The 26,315-nt window shown below is 36.3% G+C and overlaps 1 protein-coding gene across 1 annotated transcript in view; it reads left to right on the forward strand.

Annotated features, from left to right (window-relative positions):
* dock1 (dedicator of cytokinesis 1) overlaps nt 1–26,315 on the forward strand; it is a 255,571-nt gene that overhangs the window by 68,145 nt on the left and 161,111 nt on the right. The window contains exons 23-27 of the mRNA XM_015375901.1: nt 2,886–2,994; nt 7,578–7,648; nt 12,523–12,629; nt 17,509–17,636; nt 21,644–21,739. Coding sequence (XP_015231387.1) covers nt 2,886–2,994; nt 7,578–7,648; nt 12,523–12,629; nt 17,509–17,636; nt 21,644–21,739 — 511 coding nt within the window. The remainder of the gene's footprint in view (nt 1–2,885; nt 2,995–7,577; nt 7,649–12,522; nt 12,630–17,508; nt 17,637–21,643; nt 21,740–26,315) is intronic.

Below are 26,315 nucleotides of genomic sequence, written 5' to 3' on the forward strand. Positions count from 1 at the left end.
TACTAGAACACTTTCATACACACTACTAGAAAGCTCTAATATACACTATTAAAAAGCTCTCATATACACTACTAGAACACTTTCATACACACTACTAGAAAGCTCTCATACACACTACTAGAAAGCTCTCATATACACTACTAGAACGCTCTCATACACTACTAGAAAGCTCTCATATACACTACTAGAAAGCTCTCATATACACTACTAGGAAGCTTTCATATACACTATTAAAAAGCTCTCATATACACTACTAGAACACTTTCATACACACTACTAGAAAGCTCTCATACACACTACTAGAAAGCTCTCATATACACTACTAGAAAGCTCTCATATACACTACTAGGAAGCTTTCATATACACTATTAAAAAGCTCTCATATACACTACTAGAACACTTTCATACACACTACTAGAAAGCTCTCATACACACTACTAGAAAGCTCTCATACACACTACTAGAAAAGAATTTCCTTAAAAGATGATGATCATGAAAATGTATTAAATAGTATTAATTACTTATGGGTCAATTTTTCATGTAGTTAAAATCTGCGATGTAAATAGAGTCATTGCTATCATAGATCATTTTAGAAATAAAGAAAAATATTTCTATGGGAAAACCATGGCGCTCCTTTGGTTCCGTCGTTGCTGCAGGAAAAATGCTCAATCAGGCAAAACTAAAAAGGTCTTTCAGTATATTCTGTTGATCTATTTCTAATTGGCTTTGGGGATGTTGAATGGAAGATGGGCTTGTAGTGTGACAGAAAGAAGCTGTTGGTGGAATGATGTATGATCCTGGACTAATTGAGTGTGCAGTGTTTGATTGGTTTCCTGCCCAACGTCTGGAGGACACGGTGCCCTCTAACTCAAATGTTTAAAGTGTGTGCTGGAGCAGAAACAGAGTAGAAATACCTCCTAATGTGGAAAATTGGGTTAGTTGAAGCTCTTACTGCAGCCCTGATGTACAGGTGCCAAGTCTGGATTGGCCGGGTTTTATTTATTTTATTCTTTAATGCTCTCTAGCGGAACATATCTGTAAAATTGGAGAGGAGCACCTTAATCATAGAGTGACATGAGACTGCCCAGGGCTCTCTGAGCTCCTCCGTGCTGTAGGCGAGCAGCAGCTTTAAGTAATTGTTGTAGAAGGAGCGCTGAGACGGTCGCCTCTAATCCCATGATTTCTGTAAGCCCTCAACAGTGGCTCTCCTACCCCATGTAATGCCTGCAGCCCTTTGAGATATTATAGCATCACAAGACCCATCAGCATGGAAGAAGGCTAGTGAAATATGATGGACTTGGAGCAGTTACACTGGTTCATGTTTCTTTGACCTTCTACCCTTTTAAGTGTTACTTCCCCCAAATTGGGTTTAGTTTTCCTTACAAGCTCTGATTAAGTTACGTTACATGAAGTAGAGTGTACCACAACCATATGTGAAGTTTACTAGATCTGTTAGGGAAACATATATGCATATATATGTATATACTTTTGCTCTGAGGTCAAAATTTGTCAAATTTTATTTTTTATAAATGTGCAGTGGCTTCTATACTACTGTCTTCTTTTATGGACTATTGTTCACCATATTCTTAATACCCTGATGACTGTACAACTTTTTTTTACTTAATGTTTTCCTTCCGCTAAACTTCACACTGACCTGATCAGATAAAGCAGTGTGTGAATAGTAATGATTGTGTTGCAAAAACCAAAAAGGAAATCTAAATAAGGTATTTCTTTCTAATAAGTGCTTTTTTTTTAGATTGAGCGGGGAAGAGAAACTTTGACAATGGAATAATTAAATTTACATTTAAAATAAAAAAGCAGCTGCAGTGTCTTATTTCAAATGCATAAAATCCAATTATCTTTTTTTATGGGTAAAAACACCGTCTTTCCATATTCAGATCATATTGTTTATTTACTCAATTGAAGGATAAATACACTTATTTTAAAGGTATATTGGATGGTGTTGTTTTCCGGGTGGATCATCAAAAAATTTTCAATCATTCTGGTGATATGTTTACGTAAGGCCGTTACCATTTCTCCCTTCCCATGCTAAGGCTGTTCCTGAGCACGTCCCCATTTTCACTTACCAGCGGTGAGTCTGACATGGTGGAAAAATTGCAAATCTTCTTTTAGAAAGTGAGCTTGTATGAGCGATGCAAACAGTAACTTTTAAACAGAGCGTGAACGAGGGGAAATGGGCTCGTTGCATATTCTTGCACATTCTCGCACGCATTTAATAGGCGTGCCCTCTCGGGAGTTGGTACATAGCTGTGCATGTGCATTTTTTTAAGTGCAGAGTCTTTTTAAAAAATCACGAAAATCCTCCACAATACCTTTAAGACATTTCTACTTGTTTTGCAGCAGGTTAATGATTTTTCTTTTATTTTTTTGTGCCTATTATCCAATGATTTACTGATGGCTGGACAGTCTCCAGGCCTTTCAGCCTTAAACATTTCTGTTTTTAAATATGGGGTTTCATTAGTTATAAGCCATATTCATCCAAATTAAGAAACATATAGAGATCATTTTTAATCTGTGTGTTGTTGATCTTAATCATTGTTGAGTTTTATTTTATTTTTTTATTTTTTTTACTGAATCGGTGAAATCAATTAGCTGACAGGTCCTTCTGGGTGTTGTCATCTCTTAAATGCTAACCCACCTATCAGAAAGAGTAATGTATGCAGTTGTGATCCAGTATTTTTTGCATTAATACCCCACTCGCGCTGGCCTCTGTGCTGAAAATGTTTAATGATTTAACAGTAAAGCCTCAGACTCTCTTCATTCCCAGCGTAGTCGGTGCTGTTTATGTGGGGGCTGAAACAAAAAGCCTCCCTCCAGCACCACCATCGCCTGCCAAAGTAACCCGCCGCTTCATCTGCCTGCAGGCTCTACGAGAACAAAGGAGAGGCCGACTTCATGGAGTCCTTGAGGAACCTCTTCACATCCTTTAATGACATGATGAACAGTAATTCAGAGAACACTGGCATGGTGAAGGTAGGCTTGTTAACGCACGAGTCCAACTGTGTGCCATTGCTCAAACTCTCTGCCAGGAAGTGTCTAATGTGGCATGAATAGTAAATAACTACTGCTGTGTAAATAGTAAATAAATCTGGTGTGATTAGCTTTGGATGACATATCCTGTGAAGGGAGATGCATGAGTCTTCCTCCGCCCCCCCCAGCAGCTTATTAGGCACTGATATCAGGGTTTCTTCCTACAGATGATCTCTTTGTCTTCTTTTCACCCTTTCTATGTTTCACTCTGCAGATTTTCTGGGTATTTACTCCTTTTTTTCCATTTTTATTTGTATTTAAGACTGCACAAAAATCTACGTGGATTTCTCAATTTTTTTTATTTATTAATAATTTTTAGTCATTTCGTTTTTATCCTTAAAAGTCTTGAGGTTATGGATAATCCCCTATTTAAGAAATCTGAAGCTGGTTAAATTTTGTTTCAGATTAATAATATATATTATGCATGGAAAGACATAAGTACCACATTTAGTAATATGCTTTAAAATCTTCGTCTGTCAACCATTGAGCCAAATGTCGCATTCAGACTTTCCTCCTAAAATAAGAATCTCACCGGCTTCCAAGAATGTTTTAAATCTAGTTGCTTTGCAACTACAAATTCAAATCCATTCTATTTAATCTGCAAAGAAAAGATAAGTTTTCAAATTATTATTTATTTTATTGACGGTTGTTTTTTTCTCCAGTTTTCCTTTATTGAAATGACAAATAAACGGAGCTTCTGTATTTACATGTTGGTGCTCCTGCCCGTCTGCATCTTACCCATAAACAGTAAATGTCCTAAATTAGTTTTAAGTGACAGATTTTGGTTTCACTTAAAATTTTCTGCATGTTATTTATTTAATTAAAAAAAATAAATCTCCAGAAAAAATCAACAAAGTCCAACATTTATCAAAGTAAATATGATAACGGTGTGAGTAAGTCCTTGGAGAACATTAGTGAACATAAGCTGTGTAGAAGTTTTAAGCAGGGTTGGAGCTCTGCTTTGTTAATCATATTAAGAAGAGAGAGTGTGGATCCATTGCAGACCTGCTAAGATACCCCAGTCTTACCTTAACCAGTGGTAGACAAAGTACTCAACTACACAACTTGAGTAAAAGTACACATATTCATAGTCAAATCTTACTTTTACTGCAAGTAAAAGTTGCTTGTTTAATTCTAAGCAACTTCAAGTACTGAAGTGCTCACCTTCAAAAATACTTTAATATTAAAAGTACAAATACATTTTTCCAATATCAGTACATTTTTGTATAGTATTCAGAGTAAAACCACCTGATATATCGATGTGGAGAACATCTGCTACAGATTCTACACTATCAGCAAAAAAATCCCACAAAAAAGGACTTCTATTTTCTTTATAAATTTTATTGAAAAACAAACCTAATAGAAAATAGAATAGAGGTGTACAGTTAAATCAATAAATCCATTTCCACTGCTTTCAAAATTCATCCTAATGAACAAAACTAATGAACTTGGCCACATAGGAAGAAACTAAAACCTTAATAAAATGTATAAACTACAAATAATATTTGCCCTGAGTTTCTCACATTTGTGAAACATCACGCGCAGTGGTGTCCAAATTCACTCCTAAGGGATGCTAGCTTGCATATTTTTAGTTACTACCTCCTCACCATGTCAATATTCTGCATATGCCTGCTAAAGAGCTACAGTTTGACCCAGGAGCGCTGAAAAAGAGTGATAAATGTAAAACATCCAGGATACCTGTTCTTAAGGATGAACTTTAAACTTTGTGAGTAAACTGTACAGTAATCAAGTAAATGTACTGTTCACCACTCCCCTTATCTGACAGGGAGAGAACATAAATCACAAAACAACCTTCAGCCAATCAGGGTTTAAAAAGCATATAGGATCAATTTATGTGGCACTAAGAGTATTAAAAGATGACCTATAAATATGTAGAATGGCATTGAATACATTGGGATGAGAGTTTGTTATGTATATTTGTTTACAGGAGGAATATAGATTACTGGGACTAAGCCTGGAAATGTGTAGATTGAATTGATTAAATTCCATTCTGACTAAACATATAGGCAGAGCTACAATGGGATGTTTCATCTGTCTACACTAGGATATTGAATCAGAGGTCATTCACTTTAGTGCTGCCATGCTGTCGTTAAAGAGAAAAGGTTTTTACCCTGATTATTCCCTAAGTCGAACCAGACTTTCTTACTTTTATTTGAACTTACTGACACTTGGAGAGATTTCTCAGGTTCTCCATGATGGTCTGACTGCTTGGAATTGGATGGGTTGTCCCCCTGTTCAGTCCGCAAACACTGGGCATTATCCTAAATATTTACCGCTGAAGAGACTTTTTTAAAAATGCTAAGCAAAAGCGTTTCTTCTCCAAGTTGAAATACTAAATTCTCTGTTTTTCTATTGCTGGGAACTCAGCTGGTTGTTTTTAGCTGCAGCAGCGGGACAACCTCCTTCTAAATCAATAAAAACAACAAACCTGTAAAGTACCTTCAAAAATGTTTCTTTTGTATATTTGAGCCATGTTGCATTATTTTCAATTCCATTCTTACCATAGAATTATATGGGTTTATTAAGTTTTGTGCAGCCTTTCTTGCATTTTAAGTCTTATGCATGTGTTGATGTCTGTTGTTTGTCCTTCTGTCGGTCTGTGATGTTCCTCCTTTCCTTTCACTCTGACCTTGCCTGTCCTGATGTCTGGGTCTCCTCTGGCACTCTGCTTTTTAGCTGCTCCTGAAGGTATTTATCTTTCTTCTATTCTATCTTCCCGCTTTTAATCATTCCATTCTTTTTATACCCTGAACTCAGTGACACCAAAGTATAAACTAATGAAAAAAGCTCATGTTTTTTATTTTAGTTTTTTCCAATATTCTGTGCAGTCTCTGAAATGCTGACAGATGCTTACCTCACATCCACCTCTGCTTTTAGAGATAACTTAATCACAGGGGGCACGCACCCTGGAACACCTACAGTAGATCCATGCGCACAGTCAACCGTACGAAAAAGTTCAGGAGTCAATTAGGAGTCTGTTGCTGTGTAATTGGGTGAGATATTAGCTTTACTGTTGCTAAATTAAAAACCGATCTAGAGGAACGGCCACGGAGGCGAGGAATCCTGGTCTCTACCCAAACCTGCCTCTCTGTAAAAATCATCGTAGCAGGTGGAAGCTAATGAGCAGTCCCATTATACCTCCCTAAAAAAATGGGCAGAATCCTGCTGAACATCTGGATGGACCTGCACACACACACACACACACATACACACTGAAACTTTGATGAACCCATACAAACAGATGCTTCTGCTGACTGCTGAAAACAAACAGAAACAGTAGGTTTTCAGTGGGATTATCAACACTTTAGAGCAGGTGGGCCATCAGCAACTGATGGCAGCAAAGTAAGAAAAGTGTTTTTAAGGCGTTATTTGTATTTGTTGCGGAGAAAAACAACATCACAGATTGGAGTCTTCCTAAACCTGTTTGTCTGCAGGGAGGGATGCAGGTGGAACGTTTGTGCATATTAAAGTGATTGAAGATGTGATAAGATTACAGCAGATTAAATGGAGTATCAGTTGGGTGTCATTGCCGTCTTTGGAAAACGGTGTGACGCCTTCTGAAATTAATCTGCTTGATGTTTGCAGAGATTTAACACTACAATCTGCACTGAAAGTCAATACTTTGACAGTTCTATAAGTAAAATGCATCTTCAAAAATTGGCTAATATTTCTCTCCTATTTTTAGAGAGTGTACAAAAACAAGTGCTGTGTGCTTTAGTTGCCTGCAGTTTAGTTTAATGTTTGCAACACATAATTCAAATATTAGATGGGTAGCAGGTAGAAGTAAACATTTGTATTCCCCAAATCCTTTACATTACAGGTCTGATTTAATATTCTATTCTAAAATGTCATGTTTTCATCAGCTGTATGCATAAAATCATCAGGAATTAGAGAAATAAAAGCTTAAAAAACATTAATCTATTGCCATTTCATGCTTTGAGAAATGAGTCACTGAAATAAATGGTCTTTCTAATGCTGGTCTTTAATGTTCTTACTTTTTTTTTTTATAAATAAAAATTTCAATAAATTGGTAATAACAGATGCAAACCTTATTCAATTCAAACAATTCCTCTGTATTAATTCCAAAGGGAAAATTAAATAAATTACAAAACTTGAGAGATCAAAATTTGACCCCTAAAACTGGTGCTATTTAACTTCATGTTGCATGCCCTGAAAAAAGATTCGGCCAACAATCTCTTACCTAGAACAAAATTCAAATCAAATGAAAAAACTACTTTTTCTTTTTGTAATTTTCTCATCTGAAAGACGTTACCAGTGATTAATGACTCTCAATAGAACAGAGTGGACTTGTTTAAACATTTGTCTGATATAGTCAAAAAATATATTCATGTTAAATCTTCACCAGGTCTTTTGGTTATTAATGTTCATCTCACATTGTGAAAAAAGAGTTATTCATACATGATTGTTGCTTTACGAAGAAAAATGTGCACAGCTCAATAAGAATATAAGATAATCTAAATGTCCATTTGCTATGTCTACTGAAGGGGGCTGCTCTGAAATACATTCCTACGATCGTCAATGATGTGAAGCTGGTCTTTGATCCCAAAGAACTCAGGTAAAACCTCTCAATTTTGTACTTTTTTTTCCCTTCTTTTAGTGGTATTGTCACTTTTACTAATTCAGTAGTCATACCCTTAGAATATATTCTTATAACCCTTAACCTCTTCTGCTTTATAAGACATCATATAGATCTCTTCCAGGCTTTTGCTGACCTTTTTCTCTCTTAATAGATTGAGATTCCATTATTACTAAAGTTAAGCCTTTAAAGCCAAGTGTATCTTATTTGACATTGAGTTTTTGAGACCACTGCATAATTGCGGCGTTTTTGTTCTTGAAACCCTGACCTACACAATCAGACACATGCAGAGAACAGAAAATGTGTAAAATATTATACAGAAATGTCTGTATCAAAATGTATTCAAATAAATGATCTAATATACCTTAAACAAAATGTATGTTTTTTTTAATCATTTGTCAGAAAGTTCAATAACGATTCTAATTTTGAAAAATTAGAAATCTCTTTCAATTATTTCAGGGTTGAGGCTTTAAAGGATTAATGATGCATAAATAAGAACAGTCTCTTAAAGTTGAACTTTTATAATGATTTAATGCTTTTCTATTGTCTCTTCTTTTTTCCCTATTAACATTTTTCCCTCTACTACACTTTCCACTTGCATGCCTAGATACCTCCGTCTGATACCATTACTCTGATTTATAAATGCCTTAATTTCTATTCTCTCTCCTTGTACCAAACACTTTCCTTTCATCAGAGATTATGTAAATGTGCCTGGATGCCCCGCTAAAAGTAATTTGATTACTTTATTTGTATCATATATTCTTTTAATACACCCTACATTTTCCTTCCACTAAACTTTCCATGTATTTTGTGGCTTATGGTCCTTCTGCAGGGTGTTGGTAACTTCTGGACAATTGTTTGTCAGAAATCATCAGTATTTAGCCCCTAACATTAGACTACTGTGTAAAATAAACAGAATTGAGGATTCATATATATGTTTCTTTGCATAACTTGTCTATAAAACATAATCTTAAAAAAAAAAAAAAGAAATCCATTGAGCTCCTGATTCATTGAGATGAGACCTCTATGGCCTCTGAGCTCAGGGTTGTTGTTTTTTTTGTCCTGTCTTAGAGTGCTGTTATTCAGCATTGCGACATTCAGCAGCTGTAACATGATGGCCTTGGCCTAACCGCACTCAGGTTCCCTTAGAAACTCACCGCCTGCTCCACTGAAGTGTTCATTTGAGTTAATGCTGCCCACTGTGAATGTCATCGGCTACAGCATAATGGATTCTTTATGAAGTGTCACACTCTCACGCTCTGATCTGTTCATTTATGACATTATGTCTGACGAAGTAGAAGCTGTAACCTGACAATCTGTTCATCCAGATTTCTTGGTGAATGGATCAGTTCAAAGGATTTGGAGGCTTTTACACCCGACAGTGTTTGGCTGTCCAATTAACGGCCCGTTTCTCAACCATTTTACCTACATATATATTGCTGCTGCTTTAGGAGTTAATGCAGTAAAGGGATCACTTGATGTCTTTTCAAAGTGTTAAGCTTTCTGCTTTGTGATTTTAATATGTTAAACATGTTTAAGTAAACAAACCAGTTTTTGACTCCGGCTTTAAGTGCTGCTTAATCCATCAAATCACCAGTCTAGATTTTAAAAACCAAATATAATTGGGTATAAATAGTTCTTCATCTCTCTTCTCCTCAGCTCACCTGACAGGTTTTCTTAAGGATTTCGTGAGGCCAAGAGTTAATCTTGTTTTTTTTTTTTATATCCAGCAGTCTGCCAAATTTTAATTCCAACTTATGCTGGATTTCAAAGAGTTAATACTATACCTAAAATGATTATTTTTTACTTAATTTGAAGAGAGACAGCCAGCCCAAGGCAAAAGAAAACTTCTGCTGCTTAGGACCCCCAAAGCCCCCAGGGGCCTCCTTCAAAATGAGCTAATTTAAACATAACTCATTGACTTGTTAAATGTTATTACCTTTAATGTGATGCTTTCGCCTTAGAAATGTAAGCTATTTTTTTGCTACGAATTCAAATGTCATATTTTATTGAATCATGAGCCCTTGGCCCACAGCATCACTAATCTGCCACCAGATCATCAGACCTACCTGGAGTTTTTGTTACTGGAAAGCTCAATCTTAACCTCACCTACCCAAAGGATGTTGTTTCAGTTGATCTTTCACTCCCAGTTAGTAAATTCACCCCTTTTCCCTTTTTTGGCTCAACTGAAAGTGTTTAAACTCTAATGGTTGCTATGGAGACCTGCTGACCCCCAGGTAGCTATTCCTTGCTGCAGTTCTCCATCAGTAAGCATTGGAGATTTATTTACCTCCGTTGTGTGCTAGCTGTGTTATTGGTAAGATAAACTTGGGTCCTTGTCCAGTTTAATGGCCAGTGGCTAAAAGAAATGGTAAATATGAAATATCACCACAGAGAAACGGTTATGAGCTACACAGGAGAAAACCAGAGAGTGTAAAAGACAAATAAATACTTTGGAAGCATTTGTTTTGACAGGATAGTTACAGTAGGAAATACCAAGACATTTTTTTGTTGTTGTTTTATTTATTAAATTTTTGCTTTGCTCCACAAGTTTGATTTCTGTCCATTTATTACCCTTTCAGTAAATGTTTGTACTGTATCACAAATAGACAGAATCCTTTTAAAATGAGATTACAGATAGTAGGCTGTATGATAGTGGATGCTGCTTTGTCATAAATTGTTAAATTAATGATTGGGGATTTTGAAAAAGCTGACAGAGCGTATATAACTATGTTTGATTTGACTCCAGAGGTCATTACTGCCAAATAAATGAAACCCATCCAGCTATACAGATGAGTTTTGTTGTTGCAGTTGTCTGGCACCAAGAGTCTCACTGTATGAAGGCTCTGTTTAAAGTAGCCATTTTCCTTTAAGTTTTTATACCCATGATATTTCAATACTATCTTTATATAAATGAATGTTTTCTGATATTCTGCTAAAAGTATTTCTGGTGCAAATATTAACACACTTGATTTTTGCAGCGGAAAAGCTGAACGTGTTTTTCCGCTTCAATTCCTAAGAATATATATATTTTTTTAATTTAAGGTATGCATTTTTAAGTGCAAAAAGTCAATAATTCAAGAAACCTTTGGGTTTGGGGTTTAATTGCCCCATTTGAGCCATATGAACCTTTAACCTGGCTGAAATTCACAGGCTTGACCAAGCAAAGGTGGGTTTAGCATTTCCTGTAAGCTCAAGCCTGCCAAGAGTCTTAGCTGGAGGCAATCAGTCTGAAGCCTTGGGGAGAGAGTGTTTTATGCAGTGCCAGAACATTTTCCCCCCTGCTTTAGTCCAGGCCCCTCTCATTCACAAGCATATGTCCTGCCTCTAAGGATGGAAATCTATAAGATGTATGTTTATGCAGGAGAAGAGATTTCTTCTAAACATCCCAAAAATCCTTTTAAATTTTTCGTTTAATATTTGTGGTATAAAATCCTTTGAAATCAATCATATAACCAGCATCCACAAGTTCACCTTTCAAATTTAAACAGAATAGAAGAGATTGTAATAGTGATATTTCATTCATGAAAGTAACACTCATATATAAACAAAGAGGTTTATATTTTAAGTGTAATTAATATATCCAGGATTTTACACAAGAGCTGCCTATAGAGAGGACTGTATGTAAAAGCCTTTAGTAGGAAGCAGAGTGGCAGCAAAAGGTGCAGACTATGAGTAAACAGAATGGATAACTGCAGCCTTAAGATGACATTAAAAAAGCCCATTCTAGAGTTGATGTGGTAACTGTTTAGGTAGTCAGTTTCTCCAGAGCCTCCGTCCTTAAAACTATCAACTAACTGTTGTTTTCCTGCTCCTGAACCAGAAACAAACCAGAAATGTATTTCCTGGACTAATGAGAGAATTAAAGAGCTGTTTTTAGTGGAGAATCCAAGTCGCTTATATTCTTAAGCTACACCATTGGCTGGTGTTTGTCCACTATGTTTTATACAGTCCACAGTGAGTAGAGAAGAAAAACATAGCCTCTCTTTTCTCTGCATTAATGTAGTAATTTATACAAAAGGATAACGGCACATAGAAGTGCTATTCAATAGGTTCACACTCCTGAAGTAAAAACCTCGTTTTTCTTTTGGTTATGGTGTTTTAAGAAATCTACAGAAACTGATTTATAGTTTTTTTATTAGTGGTAACTAATAAACAACACATTTAAGAAACACTTGAAATATATCACTGTTTTCAATAAAATTCTACATTGATGCAGTGCACATGTACGTTACTGTTATATTTGTGTATATATGTATATATAAATATAAAATATATATAAAGTATTGGAAAGAACTAAAAGCTGCATTATTATTATAAATATGTGAAAACCATGCCAATATTAAGCTAAATTTGAAATGCAAGGTTCTGCAGTTGTGGTATTTTCATTAAAGAAATACAATTAAAATTGCAAATGAATACGTTTGCTTGAAAATTTTACTGTTTCAATTTAGCGAATTATTTTTGCGATATACGCAGTTTGATGGTTAATTTGATATAATATCCATTATAGTGAAGGTGTACTGATGTAATTTCTCATCCCAAGTGCAATATAAACAAAGTAAGTTATTTTATTTTATTCGTGGTAGTTATTACCTAAAAATACGGACTTAAATCAGTTAAATAGCAAATTTTTTTACATCCTGTTTATTTTTGCCGAAATGTCTGTAATCAAACATGGCAAGTGTGACACTGAGTGACCTGATTTTTATTGTGTGTCTGTACATCATTTCTTTCTAGTCAGATTATCTGGGTATTTCTATTGTGTTGTTTTTTGTCCAAAAACAAGATTATTAAAGATGCCTAATAAGTTTGACCTTTTCTTTTCTCTGTTTTTTCCTTTGTCTACACAGCAAGCTGTTCACAGAGTTCATCCTGAAGGTCCCTCAGGGTCGCCTGGTGAAACAGAAGCTGGACTGTCTGATCGACATCGTCCACAGCGACCTGTTTACTCATCATGGTGAGAGCGCAGCTGCACAAAGCCGCTCATATAAACTGCGGTGGCAGTTTCTCAGCCCATGCAGCTACACTCGCAGCTCAGTAATTTAGGCAATCACACATACCACCTGCCTCCACCAGGCAGCTCTGTATGAGCCCCCAGAAAAGGTCACTGGTGGAAATTTTTCATGTTTATCAAAGGAGTCAGAAATAACATCTGCAATTTTCGTCTGCCCTTGTTTGTTTCTTAAAATAAGGACTAATATTCAGGCTGCTTTTTGCTTTCTTTATGTCAACAAAATTAACTTAAAGGGCTCTTATATTTTCTTTTTAGATTTACCGATTCTGCCAGCCTAACATCTTCTAACTTAAAACTCCAACTAACCTCATGAAATCACATCGTCTCAGTCTTTCAGATTCATATCTTTTTAACCTAAATATTGATTGTATTTCTCATAAGGTTCATGTCTTTTACACATAAATCAGATGGTGCAAAATTCATTGTCAAAATAATCATAATTAATTCGATTTGTGGCTATAGTCTGAAATATAGCTCATCTTCGATTAGCTGCCCGGCCCTGTGGGGAGGCCAGTTAACCTCTCTGCCTTGTTTGTCAGCAGGAGTCGGTTAGATCAGCATGACTGTCGCCAGCAAGTTGAGAATGGTAGCATGAACAAGGTGTAATTGGGAGTTTGTCCTGTGCAGTAATGTCTGATATTGAACAAAGCTCGGTGTAAATGTCAGCGCTTTCAGCGTAATGATCCAGTGCTTTCATACTTTTTCAACATAAAAGGTTCCAGTTGGTGGCTGGACCAGTTTAGCGAGCCGATATTGAAGGGCAGGGCTCGGTGCGCGGCCCTCTGGTCATTACTATTGATCTATTGCTATAATTGTGGATGGGCGAGCCTCCCCTACCGATGCTTGTGAATGGAGTGCTGATCAGCAGGAGAGGAGTATTTGTTGCAATGCGGATGCGGATTATCCTTTCCTTCAGATCTCTGTGGCTCCATGCTCGCCTTTGTTGGGAATGCTTGTTTACAGAAGCAATGTCAGAGAGGGCTAATTGCCAAGCAAATTTCTCCTTTCTACATTGGTATCAAGCTGAGCTCCACTTTGGAGGTGCTTTATTTAAGTTTAAATCAAATGTTGAGAGTAAATGAAACAGACAGACTAGTTATAGTCTGGTTTAATCAGCTGTACGAGGTTTGTGAACAATCTCGCAGCCTGATCTGCAGGTGGTCTCTAAATGGCTCTTTTTAAGCCAAGCCCAAAATTGAATGTGTTGGAAATTTTTTCAGGAAATTAATGCTCAACAGTTGAGCTAGTTGTTGTGTGTTTGGACACAGAGCTTTTAGGCATAAAATAAATAGGAATACATTTTAAATTGATACACTGCATGTTTTTGTAAGAGAAAATGACTCCTGCTGAACTTGTGCATAAACATTTTATATTTTACACCATGTTGAGAAAAAATAAAGTGTCCTAAGTGTCGCAGGCTTCAAATTGAATTTCCATGTATTGAAGGGAAAATGTGAAAACATGTAAAGAGGTTTTTTACGCATGAAAATTTAATGATTTGAGATGGGTGCATTCCAGGAAAGATAAACCCAAAAGCGGCTAAAAACCTGTTTGGACTGAATTTTTGTTCAGTTTCACTGTTATTGACCTGCTAACATCAATGTTTCTGTACTAATCAATTTTTTTTGTGTGTATGTAAAAAATCATATATTTTCTATCACTCTCTCTAGACTATCCATTAATCAACATAAGCAATAAAATTAACAGAAGTAAGCACTTGAAGTCAACACTGTGTAATGAATTCATGAAAGGGAATCTAATCAGATAAACAGATGGATGCTACAGTTGATATTTTAATTTGAAATGCTCCCATAGATGTTGTTTTAGCTTCAGTATGGATTTCTAGCTGTTTATGTTTTGCAGTGAGAAAGAGCCACAAAAACCCTCAAACTAATGTTTAAGGCAACTTCAAGCAAGACGTTTATTTTCTTAACTCAAGCAGATTAAATAGCCATTATGTTTAGGCTTTATCAGGCTGATATCTAGCTACTGGATTGAGCAACGACCTGAAATATTCTGGTGCCGACATGGTTGTCACTTTGTGTCAAGGCTCTTAAGCATATGACGAGGCAAACTCCTTAATATCCAGAACATCTCCTGTCCGGTGAGGAAAAAATGACATAGATTATTAGAATAATTGGGATGTAGAGCGACTTGATGCTGCAGTTAGATTCTATTCAAAGTGATGGATGTAGGCTTGGAGCCAAAGCTCATGCTTTCTCAAGGCGTTGCACAGATGTATGTCTGAGTAGAATCCTTGTTTCTTTTCAATTTTCAGACAAGGGTTTTGATATTTAAAGCCCTAATGAAAGAAAAAATAGTTGTTGATTAAAAACATATATTTCTGTATGTATTATTAACATATTTGAAAAAAGTGTATATAAGCTGTTGTTTTAAGTACCTTTTATGCACATTTAGATTTATGAGCTTTTAGGCTTTTGGAATCAATACACAATCTCACTATACGCCTCCTCCTAACAGCTGTTATGAAATGATGAGATCATTCCTGTATTGAGCTTAAAAAGAAGAGCACATTCTATTTTATTTTCTATTTCTATGTGTTTTATGTTCCCTTTCATTGCATAACACTTAATATTTTCAGCATGAAGCTATGTGTGGAGCCGTAGCTCATTATTATGGAGAATCAGTATGAACAAAATGGTCGCTCTAAATGTTAAAAAAAAGATATACATTCTCTCAGCTTGTTTGACTTGATCATTTATTATTTTCTATTATTTCTATTATTATTTTCTATTTATTATTACTATCAGGGTTTTCTATCATTTATCTAAATGGCTCTGTGGAACTCATTTGAAACAAATGGGGCTAGTTTTTAATTACTCAGAGGAAATTCAAAATGTCTTTTATCACAGTTCCCCAGAGTTCACTCCATTACTCCCATTCTCCCTTCCTTTGTAAATTATGAAATAATGTTTACAATACTGACTTTAATTTGCTGGACTCTGCTACACCCATAGAGCCTGACTTCTCTCAGAAAGCAGGACGTGTTGCTACAATCTAAAGAAACAGAAGAACAAATAAACGCGATTGTTGACATCTTTCAACTTTGAATTGATTATTTTCGAAAGCTCCAGAAGGGCACCAAAAACCCAGAGAAAAATCAAAAGCACTTCAAACCATTTATGAGGTCATTGACGGTGATTGAAAGTCGAGGGAAGTGCTATTAATGGGAGAGTAGTACCGTATTTTCTGGTCTATAAGCCGCACCCACTAAGTTTGTTTAAACAATTAATAAAAAATGGGGTGTGCTTTGCTGATGCAGTGATTAGTGGGCATGACCCATGTACATACGAGGGTTCAAATCCAGCCTGTTGTCCTTTGCCGCATGTCACTCCCCTTGTCTTGTACCCCCAAACCTGTCAGCCTACTTTGTAAGAACGAGCCACTAATGCCACAAAAACCTCATTTAGAAAAAAAAAAGAGGTAATGTCTGGTCTAAGCCACGCCGGGCTATAAGATTAGATTAGATGAGCTTTATTGATCTCACAGCGGAGAAATTCACTCGTCACATATTGGCATAGAAGTTACAGAAGGCCACTGATATATAATAAACTGTCCCTCACCAAAATTATAGGGGGAGCTCTAGATATCATCCCCAGCATAGAGAGCGATAAGAATGCTAGCTCTAGTTAACTTGTTCACTCGCGGCACTTAGAGCTTCTAATGAAAAAGAGGCTTTTTCAGCTCTTCATTTTAGCTCTGCAGGAATTGAGCCCAGTCTCTCATTGGATTGACAGCTTTAATGCTACAAATAAATGGCAACATGCGTGAAATTGAGACATTTGTTCTCTGTCATACCTGCTACTAGCATGTTCTTGTGCTAAATGGAAATCCGTCCCCTCTTCTTTGATGTCCAACACTGACTTATGCCCCATGCCGATTCGTAAAAATCCACAGAAAAGCTGCACCTTTAAATAAACCACATGGTTCAAATCGTCGTAAAAAGATTGCCATTGGCAATCAAAGAAAACCATAAAGGTCTAGAACACATTTGCCATTAAAAAATTTTTACGATCTCAAAACTTTGACGAAAACATTATTTGGACTCAGTAGACAAAAGATTTGTCAGGTCAATTGACTGAATATATATAAAATTAAGAATAGTTTTTGTCATCATTATACCATAATGACATTTTACTGATCTAAATGTTGGCATAAAGAAGACAGAAATAAAAAGATAAAGAAAAAGAAATGCAGGCTTCCTTAAAGAAACCCCAAAGATATGCATAACAAAATATCAAATACCTTTTAACTCTTTCATTTTTTATCCAAGTGTTCTGTCTCTTTTGAAACTGTTAAGTTTAAAAGAAAAAAAGAAAAAGGAAAAAAAAGGAATTTGTAAATGGGTAACTAGTGGCAGATTTCCTAAATTATCATGGGTTGACATTTCAGCACTGGACAGAGGCAGTTTGACTTCCACTGACTTTTTCTTTACACGTAACAGAAGGTTGCACCTGGTCAGTCTCCTCCAGTTGATTTTTACCAGCACACAGTGAACGGTTGGCATCAAACTGACAGCCAAATGAGCTTCTATTGTGACGACTGGTGGTATTGGTCTGTGCTGTAGCCTGCTGTGTAGTGAAAGTAGGTGTCTTTCACTACATCTGCTGCTGTTATAAAAGTATAGCTGTTTTATTCCTAAATTGTTAGGTGTCTAAATGAAATAATTGCCTGTCTTGTTTTAATTTAACCCCCTGAGATTATTGGCGTTGCTAAGCCACATGGTTCGCAGTGGCTGTATCGAAAGCATATGCCTCCCTGCTTGGAACGTTAACGTGCCTACTCATTGCTGTCCCTGCAGATTGCCGTGAGATCCTCCTGCCACTGATGACGGAGCAGCTGGAGTCCCACCTGGAGAAGCAGGAGGAGCTAGGGGCCTGCTGCCAGCTGCTCAGTGACATCATGGAGGTGCTTTACAGGAAGGATGTGGTAAGAGACCACCCTACAGCATGTCGTGCTTTATGAAGAAATATATCAAGTTTTTCTAACGACCTCTTAAAATATCTGTTCAATTTGGTTAAATACTTTGGTAACTGTGGTTTATAGGAAAACCCTTCATTACTCTCTCGTAATTTCGAAAATGTTGCACACATAAACCTTCATTTTGTTTTTTTCTTCATTGGGTTTAAGAAGGTAGCCAAACACAAATGATGTATAAGTATAGAAATTCACGTTTTATTAAAATGTTTTACAAATAAACGTTTGAACACTGACGAATTCTGGGAACAACTTTTTTTGGGCAGGTTTGCGCATTCATAGGATTAACTTTCCCCATTCGTCTCCAAGCTGCTTAAACTCAGTCAGATTACCCTGTCTGTAGCTCCATCCCTCCATCTTTCTATCATCTCTGACCAGCTGCACCACAGCATAATGCTGCCACAACCTTGCCTCACAAAATCTGACCTGACGACCTCATCTTCTTTCATACATAAAAGGGACTTTTAACTATTTAATCAATAAGTTATTTTTGGTACTTTTCCATACGGTCAGATTATTGGTCTGTAGAACTAAGAGTTGTTATCCTTGTAGTATTTCCCCTTATTCATCTTCTCTGCTCCACTCGTCTGTCTATTTTCTGTGTTGCATGTTTACTATTTTATATTTTCATTATTTTTTCATATTGGAAGGGCTGTTTACATTTCCCCTCAGTATAAAATATGTCAGATTAACCCTTTCTGATGTAGTGTTGAGCAGCTGTTGAGGTGGCACTAGATGAAACAGTAACACTGCCTGTTCAGATTAACAGACCAGCCTTTTGGGTATCGCCCCTAACCTCCACTGGTGAGCGTATGTTAAAGTGTGTTCACCAGTGTAGAAGCACATGTTATTTAGCCTGTGTCTGTGTCACTGACAGAATGAAGCATTTTAGTCCAGCTTTTCTTTGATTGATGGGGGGCACCCTTTTAGATAAAGGTAGGAGAATCTCTGAACCTAGGAATGAACACACCAATGCAAGCGCACATGCCTGTAACAGTCAAAATAACACATTTTCACAGGTTTTACTCACAGGTTTTAGGTTTTCCTAAATATATGTGCAAATAAGAAGATCAATGTGTTGAAAAAGACCATTTCCACAGCCTTTCTGCTGCTTGGCAGACGGTATAACTGCCTAATTACAGCCTGATTTTGACAGCAGACAGAGTAAAACCCCCTTAGGCTGGAATGCGCCGGCGAGAACCCTACATGCTTGAGAAAACATAAATGATCCATTATATAATCTGTAAATAGATTTTTTTTTTCTTCTAAACTTGAACTAAAAAAAAGCAAAACATTTTAAGTTCTTGTCTTTTTTATTTGGAACAAATCACACTTCAAACATTTAATTTGTCGAAGAAAAAACATATCCCTATTTGTAAAATTATGAAGAAAAAAGCTTCTTCTGTGCTTCTTTTATGTATAATGAAAGACAAAACATCCTTCTTTCTTAAATACTCCTCACCGCCTTGTGATGATGAAGCAAGCAGCTTTCCAAACACGTTTTTTGCTATTTTATTCATGCTCTCTTAATAACTGCTTGGATGTCATTTAAAAAGAAACAGCAACTCAAAGATTTATTCTGTAAAGTTAAATAACCTAATAACGTCTCTCTTAAAGTTCCTGAATCACCTGCTGATCTTTTCTAATTGAAAGTTTTGTTCATTTAAATATTAAACCCTGAGAAAAGGCTTCATATAATACATAATAAACTGATTTCTTCAGTGTTATTGAATAACTACCAAATTAATAATAGATTTCAGCGCTCATCTCCATTCATACATCTCCATTCTTCATAAGCAGACACCAGCTCTGTCTCACATGCCTGAATAGCAACACACACACAGACATTCAGCTGCTCCGTGGTGTGTTGGATTGCTCTCCATGCCCAGACTCCTGATGTCCTCCCCCAGGCCCTCTCAGACTCTACATTGATCACCGCAGTCCGCCCTCCCACACTCCACTTGCTTGGATTATCTACCTCTCCCACTCTCCTTTAGCTTTTACACCACCTCTCCTGCTTTATCCCAAGTATCTTCCTCCTCTTAGAGTCTAACTGTCTCTTTCATATCTCTCTGGTGCATCAATGAAGCCAAAGAGTTTACAAACACAGTCTGAAAAAAAGGAAAAGGAAAACAGGCAGATATCTCTAGACTGGATCACAAAGCCTGCAGTATACACTGCTAGCAGATCCTCCAACCACACCTACTGTGGAGATCTGTCTTTGAGATCAGTGGCTCTGAGACTGACTGAGAAGGGAAAACTTACCGCAGCTAGAAGGCTATAGTTGCCGTAGCAATGAGGAGTTGAAAATGAAAGGTACAAAAGCACATGAGGATATTTCTGCTTCTGATTTATCAGAATATCTTATACTGAAACCTCTGGGGAAAATAAAGTTGGAACTTTTCTATATACTATACATCCCATACAGGTAACCTGACCTCATTTTTTGGTCTAGTAAACCCCCAAATAAATCCTACTTTCTAGAAAATGTTGTCTAATGGCATTTGTTGATGTTTGCTTTGAATTATTTTGTGCTTAGGGTGTCAAAAAAAAACCCTAAAAAACACCATTCTGATTATGTCAGGACTTGAACCCCAGACACCTGCATCGGGGCTTACTCCGGCTTCACCACTTTTAATAAGCCGTGAAAAAAAAACTTTTCTTTGAATTTCTAAATGGAAATAAACTATTGAATTCTGCATTTGAATGCAATACGTGACAAACCTTAAAAAATGCAGAAAGAATCAAATCAATTCAAATTCAGTTCAATTCAATCAAAAGGACTGAAGACTATAAAGGTTTTTTCCATTAGCTTTTCCTTTGAGATAAAAATCTTCTCCCCTTTTAAAAGGTTTTTCCCCATAAATATTCTTTAATGGTATAATGTGATAAAGAAAAGTAGTGCAAGATGTTTAGCTCTTGTCATTTATATTAATATGATTGGTTCTTAAAGCAAAGGCTGCATTCACAGTTCATCCCTTTGGAATCTCCTCCGTCAGTTCGCAATATCCAGAACTCGTCAAGTCGAAAACATTTAAATTCTCTTGGGTTTATTTCGTAACAAAAATCTTCTTTAAGGAACCTTTTGCTATCCCATTATTAATCGATTAATTAAATAATAGAAAGATTAACTAATCAGCAAAAAAATCTAAATCTAGATAAGTAATTCTTTTCTTAAAATAAGTGCATTTGTTCTTGGATTGAGGAGGTAAAAGAGACATTTTGCCAATGGAACAAGACAATTTACACTTAAAATAAGAAAACACAATTGCATTGTCTTATTTCAAGTGCATATTAACAAATTATCTTATTTTAAGAGTAAAATTACCCATTCCATTGGCAAACTATCTCATTTACCTACTCAAATTTAGGGTGAATACACTTAATTTAAGAATTTTTTACTTATTTCTAGATCGTTTTTGCAGTGCAATCGTTAGTTGCAGCCCTATACATAATCAATTCTTGTCCAACTTTTTAAGCCACACATTTTTCCTTCCACTTTCCATTGCTGTGTTTACATCCAATACTCTTAAAAAACAAACAAACAAGTGTCTTTTTGGGGCTTATTCTGGTGGAACATGCCAACTATGCATTGTTCCCTACAAATCTGGCCATAACATGATTATAGCGTTTCATATGTTTTCAGAATGTTTTTCTTTTCTTTCTTAACTGGTTTTATGAAAAGTCTGATTTTTGGAAAATTATTTAAAAGCTGTAAACCTTCCAAAGTAGTAGTAGGAGATGACAAACCGCTTATTTATTAACCAGTTACCATCACAGGGACTTAGAAGTGCTACTTAGTGCTGCTTTAACATTTAGCTAAAAATTGTTTACTACACTAAAAAAATCTAATGCTTTTATTTTTGCTAAGACTATGTAGTAGTCTAGTTATAACCCTAACATGTTTTTTATTAACCAGTATGGTATTCTTATGTGATAAACATGTGTGCTGTTCACAGGGTCCAACTCAGTGGCATGTTCAAGTTATCATGGAGAGGCTGCTGAGGACGATAAACAGGACAGTCATCTCCATGGATCCTACATCCCTCCATACTGTAAGTTTGTCAGACACTCTGCAAGCTTTAGCAGTTTGCCACAACTCCATACCAGTTTATTTTATTTTACAGATTCATGCGGAAAGACACACTTACATAAATACTTCCTATCAGCTTTTATATCTGTGTACTACAACCGGTCAATCTCCAAGTAGCCCAGAAACCGATCTAGTTTCACACAGTTTATATCAGACTGGATTCCTTTTAATAAAAAAAAGACCCCATATAGGCTCAGATCATTCTTAACATACTTGTTTGTTTATAGTGCATGTTTAGCACCATCTATGGAGTGTGGTTTCCTTTTCTAAGTGTCTGATTCTCTCTTATTAGTGCATATCTAATGCTACGCGCTGCAGTCTAATTACTGCATCCCCCTGTTATCTCCATGAGCATCCTTCTTACAGCCCCTCCCTATTGGAGCTTTATAGTGGTTAATGCACTTATCAGTCACTGTATAAATATGCTGTCTGCCTTTGTAGATTCCACTCGTGTGTCACAGATGAAAATCCACCTCTGAGTTGGTTGGATTGTGTTTTTTGCTTTATATAAATGCTGCTTCGCTATTTAATTTCAACCATGGAAGTTAACATATTTTTCTATGCCATTTTTGTGTTTTTTCATTCTTCATTTTGTTTGTTCTTTTTTATTTTTTAAGCAATTAGGAAAGACCTTTTAACTTATTTACAGAAAGAGACACTAGGCTTTGATTGAAGAACTGTTTAATCCAGCTTAGGTTGAACAAACAGCTAAAGGTCAACAGCTTGTTCTAGTTTTAGCATACCACCCTTGTACACATAGAGGAGACAAAGGTTTCTGTCAGCTCAAGAACAGGAACAAAGATAGACCTCTTGCACTCAACACTAATTACACTATTTTAAGCCAGAGTGCTGTCTGAAATGAGTAAAAAAACAAAACAAAACAAGAGTTTGTAGTAGTTCTTCCCTCCTCTGAATAAACATTGATTAGGAAAACGGGAGAAATAATTATTTTTCTAGATTTTATATCCATCTCATTGTTTATATAATCTATTCATATATAAATGAAAATTTATCCATCCCACCCATCCATTAATAAAACATCAAATCCATTAGTTTTGCACCAATGCTATTTTTTGGTCCCAATACCGATACCCGATACCATACTGATAACATGTTTGAAATGTATGTGTGTGTGTATATATGAAGAACTGCATACTACTTGGATGTAAAATAATTGCCATCATGGCTTTGTCAAGCTGCTGTCTACCTTTGTGAAGCAAGAAAAAGACTAATACAAAGTGAATCCAGTAGAACTTTTTATTGCCTACCTGGTATGGGTGACAATATTTGAATAAACTTTTGCTGTAATCTGATTATCTCACATTACCAGCCCAATCTTTAATCTTCTGTCTTTCCCTAGTCTTACTTTATTTTTTTTTTCCCAGAATGCACTTATATTTGCAGATTGCAGGGATTCCTTCTGCTCTTAACTTAAACTGTCTGAAGGAAGTCCCACTAAGCTTCGTTCTGACTTGGTAGATTGGAAGCCCTCTGTTGTGTAACAGCTTGCCTGCATCACAGTGAATAATGTGAAGCTAATGAAGCTGTGAGTTCAGCTCAGTCTGCCCTTTTGTCCACTTTGGTTTTTCTCTGAGAAGCTTTAAAATTCCTCACTCTTCTTCATTTGCTGCTCTCCAGTCTATTTATTTCTGTCAAAGATCGTGCATCCTCTGGTTAGATTTGGCTCACACTGCAAGTGGGCACTGTTGAGGTTATTTTCATCTGCAATTGCTTTGCTTTGATCATTTATTTCAGATATGGAACTCTCCTTTTATTTAGTCTAAAAGGCCGCCGAGATTGAAGGAAAGGTTTCTCTCTCTCTGCCCTTTTACTGCAGTTATACACTAAGTGCATCTATGACCGTCGTAAACCAGTATTTTATTTTATGTTTTTTTTTCGGGCTAATGAAACTACTCCTCTGTGACTCCATGCAGCCCCGACTGAAAATATCTGTTCTGTATACAAATGCTGCTGCCCTCTAAGTCATATTTTGTCCCTTGCATCTCATACTTTTTTTCCTTTGACTCCTCCTTTGCTAACTGGTCATTGTACTTGACTCTATTGACTCGCCGGTACTCGGATTTTGCACTAGTCATGCAATCAGGAGTCAGAAGTCACTTTATAGTTTCCATCATAAAGCAGCATTTAAAGTATTCCAAAAATCATCACCTGATGTTCAATAGGAAGTTTTTTTTTTTTTTTTTTTTTTTTTACAAGCTTTGGCAAAGCTTTCCAATCAGAGCTGCGTTTTCTGCCTTTGGATAGTGCTACCCTTTCTGCAGGCAGTTCTGCTGCCGCTGACCTTGTTCTTCTGAGTGGCAGCCTTTTACACTTGGATTTATGCATTAACTCCCCCACCCCACCCCACTGTGTCGGACACAGAATGTTGATGAGAGCCATGGCAGTGATGACTTTGGGGGATGCGTTGGTTTTTGCAGCATGCTGTCACTGCAGAGCTACGCCTGTTAGCGACTTAGACACAGCGCAGTGATACCTTTGATTCATCGCACATCGTAGCAGGCCCTGCTTTTTGTATTCTCGTCCACCCTCGCAAGTAGCTTTTAAACTGGCCTCTTTGAATAAATTTACATGAGTATAATAAGAGAAACGTGTTGGCAGGTCCTGCTGAAATCGCCAATTTTTACCTTCATGTCCTTGGATAACCTATGTCTTATGTTTTCCCAGTTTCTACCAGGCTAAGTTATTAAAGGTGAGTTTTAATACCGTATCCTGATTTGATTTGATTTTTTTAAGTGAAAATGAAACAAAAACTGTAACAAAAAAAGGAAGAAAAAAAAAACGGAACTAGAAATTAACAAATATCCAAAGTTTTTCAATGGTGCCATTAAAAAAAAAAACTCATGTGGGTTAGGAATGTCACAGTTTCTGCGCTCAGAACAGACCTTCCATGAAAGAAATGTAACGCTTTGCCTATTTGGTTCATTTGTCTTTTTAATTTATCACACAGATTCCCATTTTTATAACAGTGTCCTAGTGTTTTGTTGGCTTTTATAAACACCATGCTGGGCGAGCACCTTTGGCAGAATCCAACACTGTTCTAGTTTCTTTATTGTTACTGTTTTCCCCTGAGAAATACAATTCAGATCAAGCAGAATAAGCTCGTGAAAGATTCATTATCATGTACATTTATAATAAAAGTAAAGCCTTTATATGACAACTTACAAGGATAAGAATTGATCGTTTCTGTAAAGGCCTGGTTTGTGGAACAGCTGTTACCACAGCTACCTCACAGCAAGAAGCTGCTGGGTTTGATCCAAGCCCTGTTTTTTGTCTGCATTGAGTTTTCATGTTCTCTCTGTGAATGTTTATGCCCTGTGTGTCTTCTGCCTCTGCCAGCAGTTCAAAAACCTTCCATTAGGGTAATTGAAGTTAGTTAATGAATTATTCTAAATTGCCCTCATGCCTGAATGGTAGCCTACATGATTGCCTATCCTTTCTTTCTCTTATTCCCTCTGATGAAGTGCTGACCTGTGGAAGGTGTAGCCCACCTCTTGTCAAATGACTGCAGGAATTGGCCAACTCTGACCCTGCGAGGACAAAAGGTTCTAGAAAATGATTGATTGCATATTTCTGCAAAATGAACATCAGGGTTCTTTCTCAGAAATGGTTAGAAAAGAGCCAATATTACACAGTTAAATAATGAACAACTGGCATCTACATAAAAAAGGTTGATTTGTTGGTTTTGATTCTAATTGGGTTCCTGAAATGTTTATATCTAGTCTGATAGACTTTTCTCTGAAAAAGAAAAATATATATATATATATGAATGAAACTTATTTATTTGGAAAATTAGTGTTTCTGCTTTGAAAATTTAACCCATAGATTTAGGACAAAGTTCACTAAATTATGATCTATGCACCATTAGCGATGCTATTGTACTTTTATAGTTTAGTCAATTTTGTTTGGAATAATATATTTTTTATTGAATGAAATAAAAGTAATGGGGGAAAATGAACTGTAGTGTTGTAGGTTTAATCTAAATGTATTATTCTTTCCACTCCTTTTATTATGTAAAATGGATGCATCCTCAGCGGCTGAAACAAGTGCTGAGACGAATAAGCCTCATGCTTAGTTCTTAAACTTGTCCAAATCTGTTTGGAGTTTGTTTCATCATGTTCTGCTGGTATCAGCTAAGCTTATACCAGATTCCAGCACAACAGTCAAAAAAGAAAGACTTTTTATTTGCAAATTGCATAAAACTATGTTTCATTTTGACTCTTGGTCGGACCAGTTGGTTATACTGGACCCTTCATAATATCATTAAGGGCAGTCATCATAGGTGATTCAGCATTTTTATTTTTCAGATTTTAGGAGGATACTAAAGAAATCAAGTGCTTCCATTATTATTTGGTATCATTTTTTTCTGGACACCATCCTGTGTTGTTGATGTATGGCTTGTTTTTTTTATTTGTAGCCATACAGACTAGGCCTTACTCTGCTAAAGTAAAAACATGAATAAAACCAAATAGTCCTACTTTGGGAACTTAAGCAATACTTCCGATACCTGGATCGGCTAT

Source organism: Cyprinodon variegatus, unplaced genomic scaffold (assembly GCF_000732505.1).
Source record: "Cyprinodon variegatus isolate N-32 unplaced genomic scaffold, C_variegatus-1.0 Scaffold127, whole genome shotgun sequence".
Taxonomy (NCBI): Eukaryota; Metazoa; Chordata; class Actinopteri; order Cyprinodontiformes; family Cyprinodontidae; genus Cyprinodon; species Cyprinodon variegatus.